The sequence below is a fragment of the Ruditapes philippinarum genome, unplaced genomic scaffold, assembly GCF_026571515.1.
Source record: "Ruditapes philippinarum isolate M1 unplaced genomic scaffold, ASM2657151v2 ctg1945_1_1_1_1, whole genome shotgun sequence".
Classification (NCBI taxonomy): Eukaryota; Metazoa; Mollusca; class Bivalvia; order Venerida; family Veneridae; genus Ruditapes; species Ruditapes philippinarum.
Window position 1 is genome coordinate 826 of NW_026856308.1, and position 6,463 is coordinate 7,288.

At 36.6% G+C, this 6,463-nt stretch overlaps 1 protein-coding gene across 1 annotated transcript; it reads right to left on the bottom strand.

Moving 5' to 3' along the window:
- Nucleotides 1-205: 205 nt before the first annotated feature.
- LOC132746177 (sperm microtubule inner protein 8-like) lies at nucleotides 206-848 on the bottom strand (the record flags this gene model as incomplete). The annotated part of the gene is given in 1 exon segment (XM_060735255.1): nucleotides 206-848. A coding segment is annotated over 1 exon segment (223 nt), but the record flags the coding sequence as incomplete, so codon positions are not given.
- Between the last annotated feature and the right edge of the window lie 5,615 nt (nucleotides 849-6,463).

Sequence of the window (6,463 nt, forward strand, 5' to 3'; positions counted from 1 at the left end):
ACAAAAAATCTTCTGTTCTTAAAAACTAGAAATGAAATATATTTTTATAGACTTTCTAGGCTGATTCAGACATAGATAGGTCTATAGGCCTACACACTTCTGATAATTCAAACATTTCCTATGTTTCCTTATTTACTGCATAACATATATCTAAATTATACTTTAAATCGGGTTGATTAGAAAACAACGAGAAAAAGATAGTTACCTGGACCGCATGTTGTTGTTGTCCGACAATGCTCGTCGGGGAGTTTGTGGCCGGCGGTATCCATGTCCATTCGTCGGAACGACGGTAATCTAGGATGGAAAAGTCCATCTTTCACAGCCGCTAACTGGACCTTCTGGAAGGCAGGATACTGGTATGAGTAGCTGGGTATATTCATCGGGTTTACCCGCTCAATCTTCACTGGTTCGATACCTACGGTGGTCATTTTTTTTTAAAAATAAGTCCTCGATTTAAATACCTCTTTGAAAATTAAATTACAAATGATTTATACAGCCGCGACAAATCAATGAATTCTTTAAATAAATACAGATAAAAATCCCGTTTAAATAACGTATCTGTAGTAAATATAATAAAACTTGAAGCAAATCTTATCAATATAGCGCGCCACTAAAAACCCCAGGAGGTCGACGTCGTAGTTACTGGCGACGGTCAACAAGTAAACGTAATAAATCGGCTATATTCGGATATTTCCGTTACATTGTTTCGCGTTGTATGTTAAGTATTGACGCTTTATGAATAACAAAAGTTTCTATATCATATCGATTACATATTTAAGATCTTAAAATACTTATATAACCTATACAGCAAAATTTGTAAAAAAGATAGGACAAATAAATGTGATAATTGTACTAATATCCATTTAAACCGTTTAGTACAAGGTCGATTTTAATTGAAAATAAATAATCTCATCAAAGATCATTTTTGTAAAGAAACTAGAATCAAATTAATCCACCAGATAGGGAGCATATTGGCATGCTTAATAATTAATGTTATTTAAATGGTGGGAAATTTACATCTTACAAGTACATGCAGCAATTGAGATGCTCCGCGCAAAAAAGCGCTCATTACAGATACCTTACCAAATCAATCCTAAGCACAGGTCATTTCCTATTTAGATTACGTACAATTATTGAACATTATTATATTCCGGATGTTTTGTAAATCATTTAAATTTGCATAATTATACTTATCGTATGCACTGTCCATGAGAGAGAGCCAGATAATATGTTTTCACTGATGCCTACCTGGTAAGTAAAGTAATTTCAATACAAACACGACTTACAAGACTTGTAATATGATATGACGTTAGACCAACATTGTCTGTTTGTTACGGTGTTCCGTTTGTTACGGTGTTCCGTATGGACAGTCGTGATTTTTAATTTTGTCTGTTACCGCGATGCACGATGGTACGATGGTGAAAACGCGATGTCACGATCGTACCTTCGTGATTTCACCATCGTACCATCGCGTTTTCAACATCTTACTATCGCACCATCGCGCCATCGTGTTTTCACCATCGTACCATCGGATTTTCACCATCGTACCATCGCACCATCGTGTTTTCACCATCGTACCATCTGGTTTTCAACATCGTGTCATCGCGATGTCACAATCATACCATCGCGTTTCACCATCGTGCCATCGCAAATTTCACCATCGTGCCATCGCGTTTTCACCATCGTGCCATCATCATGCCATAGCGTTTTCACCATCGCACCATCGTGTTTTCTCCATCGTACCATCGGGTTTTTACCATTCGTGCCATCGCGATTTCACCATCGAACCATCGCGTTTTCACCATCGTACCATCTTGTTTATTATCATCGTGCCATAGTGTTTTACGTCATCGTACCATCGCGTTTTCATCATCGTGCCATCGCGATTTCACCATCGTACCATCGCGCTTTTACCATCGTGTTATAGCGTTTTTACCATCGTGCCATAGCGTTTTCGTCATCGTACCATCGTGTTTTCATCATCGTGCATCGCGTTTTCACCATCGTGCCATCGTGTTTTCACCATCGTACCATAGCGTTTTCATCATCGTACCATCTTGTTTTCATTCGTCGTGCAATCGCCGTTTTCACCATCGTGCCATCGTGTTTTCACCATCGTACCATAGCGTTTTCAATCATCGTGCCATCGCGCCTTCACCATCGTACAATCGCGTTTTCACCATCGTACCATCGTGTTTTCACCATCGTACCATCGCGTTTTCACCATCGTACCATCGCGTTTTCACCATCGTACCATCGCGTTTTCACCATCGTACCATCGCGTTTTCACCATCGTACCATCGTGTTTTCACCATCGTTCCATCGCGTTTTCACCATCGTGCCATCGCGCTTTCACCATCGTACCACGCGTGCTTTCATCATCGTTCCATCACGTTTTCACCATCGTGCCATCGTGTTTTCACCATCGTACCATCGCGTTTTCATCATCGTGCAATCGCCGTTTTCACCATCGTATTATACCATCGCGTTTTCACCATCGTAGCATCGTGTTTTCACCATCATACCATCGCGTTTTCACCATCGTACCATCGTGTTTTCACCATCGTACCATCGCGTTTTCATCATCGTACCATCGTGCCATCGTGTTTTCACCATCGTACCAATCGGGTTTTCGTCATCGTACCATCGCGTTTTCACCATCGTACCATCGTGTTTTCACCATCGTACCATCGCGTTTTCATCATCGTGCAATCGCGTTTTCACCATCGTGGCATCGTAACCATCGCCTTTCGGTCAGTATTATTATTACATATACAGAAAGATGTCAGATTATGTTACGGTAGATAATAAATACGTTTAGAATACTTGATATTTAATTTGAGTTATAAATAATAAAACCTGTTATCTTTACATTAAATTTTCCATTTATGTCGTGATACTGTATATAGATCAACGACTATTTAATATATGGTTATATGCTATATATATGTTAGCATTTTCTCTCTTGCTTTATTTAATATATCAACTTGAAACTTTATATGTAGTGTTAAAGGATTACAGCATAATATAAACAATTTTCCGGAGAATATAAATATTTGTCAGAAAAATAAACAATTCTAGATTTTCATACAACCTAAGTTTCTATGTGTCGTCTATATTGTTATGTGTGATCAAGAAATACGTTTCTGATTTGCAAAATACAAAAATTTAGACAATGCCAACAATGTTTTCTTTGATCTAGATGATAAAAGATTATCAAATTTATACATGTTTGGCCAATGACAATAGGGCGACAGCACAAAACCACGATGGCCTTAACGGAATTCCGTATACTAATTATTTAAAGATTAATTTCAATTCACGACTTCAAAATTTTTTAAACACAATGTCCGGTAAATTTAGTTGTTTACACGATTTTTTCCTTCTTATAATGCCCTACTTTAAAGACACATTTCTACGGTCAAATGTTTAATTTCATGTTTGATAAAGTAATGTTTACGTGTATTTAGAGCCCAAAATTGTTTGGGTAAAATTCCATTCTTTTTTATTATTTTAAATAAAAGTTACAGCGAAAAAACATCATATTTTGTCCGGTAATGTGTAGGATCCCAGTAGACAATAATTATTTTCTTATCGCACACAAATATTGTTTATGATGAACAAATATTCAGCAGGATTGAATAAATAGTCAGGGGCGTATCTCGGCTTATTTTGAGTGTACGCCGAGTGCAGGTCTTTGACCGAAGGGTCGCCAGAGACTTATATATAAAATATAGCTAGATATGTGCCAAAACAAGGGATTTTAGGGGATATGCTAAGCTAATTGTACTTCTATTCGTCTGTATTTATAGTTATGAAAATAACATCAAGAACATGGTATTTGAATGAATAAGAAAAATTTGCACGAAGTCTAAACACTAGACAACGTTTTAAAAACAGTTATTTAACTATTAGAAATACAAACATAGCCAGGCTGTCACTATTGTAATAAAAATGTTTAACAAGTTTTTTTTTTTGTTATTTTTTTGTTTCATGAGACATGAGATAGAATCAAGGAAAAAATAATAGTTTTTGAAATGATCCGTATAACGACAATACAAACAACAACAGCTTAAATGTTTTATTGTAACAAAAAGTTATCATATTTATCAGCCTAAGATGTAGTATAGGCACTGATTCATTTAGGTCCTTTAAAAATATTTGTTTAAAATGCGTATTATGTCAATGTTGAAAGATCCAATTAATTAATATTGACTTTAAAAAGTTTTTATTCTCCAACTCTACCTTTCAGTTTCCATTTGTAATATTTAAAGCAATTTCATTTCGAAGTTACACGCCTTATGGACAAAGATGCTCTGTAAGAGACACATTTGTCTCGGAGCACATTAATTTTTCTCACGAAGTGTGACCGATGTGTTCGTAAACATTCATATTTTGCGACAAATTTGAAATGAGACAGATGTGTTCGACACACAATAGAAAGGACACTCGAAGCACCTTTTCTCTCAATCACCCAAAAAATTCTTAAAAAGGTAATAAATTATGTCATCTGTATACTGGCTGCCAGCCATTGTTCTGTGTTTTTCCTGTAGTTATAATACCTGTTTTTAGATCATTCCGGACAGCAAAAACTTCCTGCCTCTGCATAGGAAGTCATATATTAAATTAAAGAATACCCTGTGCTGCATGTCACAATGAAAAATTTCTACAAGTGGTAAGCACCAAACCTAAACACATATGCAGCATGTCTATTCTTATCGTTATTAATTGTGACACGTTTTTTACAATGCTTAAAGTTTATATCATGATTTTTTATGGCACTAGAAATATCTAAGCAAAAACAATGGAAGTACTACGGTGGCATAAAGGGGACATACAATTTTCTTATTTATTTACGTGCGCACACGATAGCTTTTACGGTGGCCTCGCGATACTATTTACGTGCGCTACGCGATAGCTTATTACGTGCGCACGGATGTGGAGTCGCGGGCGGATATGTATTCCACATTTGGACCCTGACCTGGATCCTCGCATGAATAGTTCGACGCCTCGTGTATGTGTCGAACCTACAGCGGTTAGGGGCAAGTGCTTTTTTGAAATCACTCGGCCACGGAGGCCCTTAAATGATCTATGGAAGAAAATAAGAAGACCATTACACACGTATTTTGTTTCATCAGAAATATATGTATAACAAATCGTCATTTTTCCCCAAGAATTGTCGGGCACTTACAGCAGCAAGTTACTAAAATAATCCGGGTAATGCCAAATTATGGAAAATCGGGGTACTCAGAATCGGGCGAGACGCCCACATTCCGATTTAGACACGAAGCGAGGGCCGAAAATTTTAACACAGAAACTACCCAAAGGAAAAATTCCCCCTACCCCCCGAGATTTTTAGACTAAATGAATAAATTTTTTCTTCTTTTAAAATAGGTTTAAGTACCCCAAAAAACAAAAAATGATTTTTGGGGAAAATTGGGTTGTTTAAAAAAAAACCAAAATTCCCCCATTTTAAAAAAAAAATTTCGTTAAAAGTAGCAAAAATTAAAAAAAAGTTTATTTTACTTAAATACTTCCCAAATGTCAAACCCCAAAAACCCGCCCCAGATGAAAAAATGTACGGTAAATTTTTCCCCCTGGAAACGGGGTATAAAAATATTACCAAAAATTAAAAAACTTTTGAGGAAAACCAAAATTTAAAAACCCTTTCTCAGGGAAATGGGGGCCCTTTTTTGTGGGTTTTTATTTTAGACCTTTTAAAGGGAAAACTACTTTTTGCGGTTTTATGACCCGGAAAAACCAATTTTCTCCCCCGTAAAGAAACCCCAAAAAATTCCCAAACCCCCAACCGGGGGGAGATTTTGGCCCCAGATGCGAAAACGGGTCACCCCATTATTGTATTCCTTTAATTCAAAAGGGTTTTCCCCGGGGTTGGGTTTGGGCCAAAAAACAAGCCCCTGAAAGTATTACCCAAAAAGGTAAAAGGTTTAAATTAAAAATGCGTAAAAAATGAAAAACAAAAACCCCGATGGGATTGAAATCAAAGAGCCCAAACGGGAAGGGGGGAAAAAATATCGTTTTCATCCCTCCATGACCCGTTTCCCTCATATCGCACCATTTGTAAATTTTTTTCCCATGTAACCCCGCCAACCCAAAACCTAGGTTTTAAACATTGAGCCTTCGTTGTTTCACCACACGACAATTCATTGTTTCACGTTCGTAACCAATTGCGTCATTTTCAACTGTACCATCGTGACTTCGCATTGATTTCTCGGACTTTTTTTTTTTTTTTTTTCGAGACTGTCACAGCAAAAAAAAAAACAATTCTCTCTAACAACGGCTTCTCTTTGAATTACCCGGGAGCAATTAATTTTATTTTAATTTGATCATAAGTGCCCTTAACTCCCTTTTCTCAATAATTGAATTCTTGATTATGTATAAAAAATTGGGTTAACGACATATTCAAATAAAGGTAACATTCATAAGCATAAAAAACTATAAG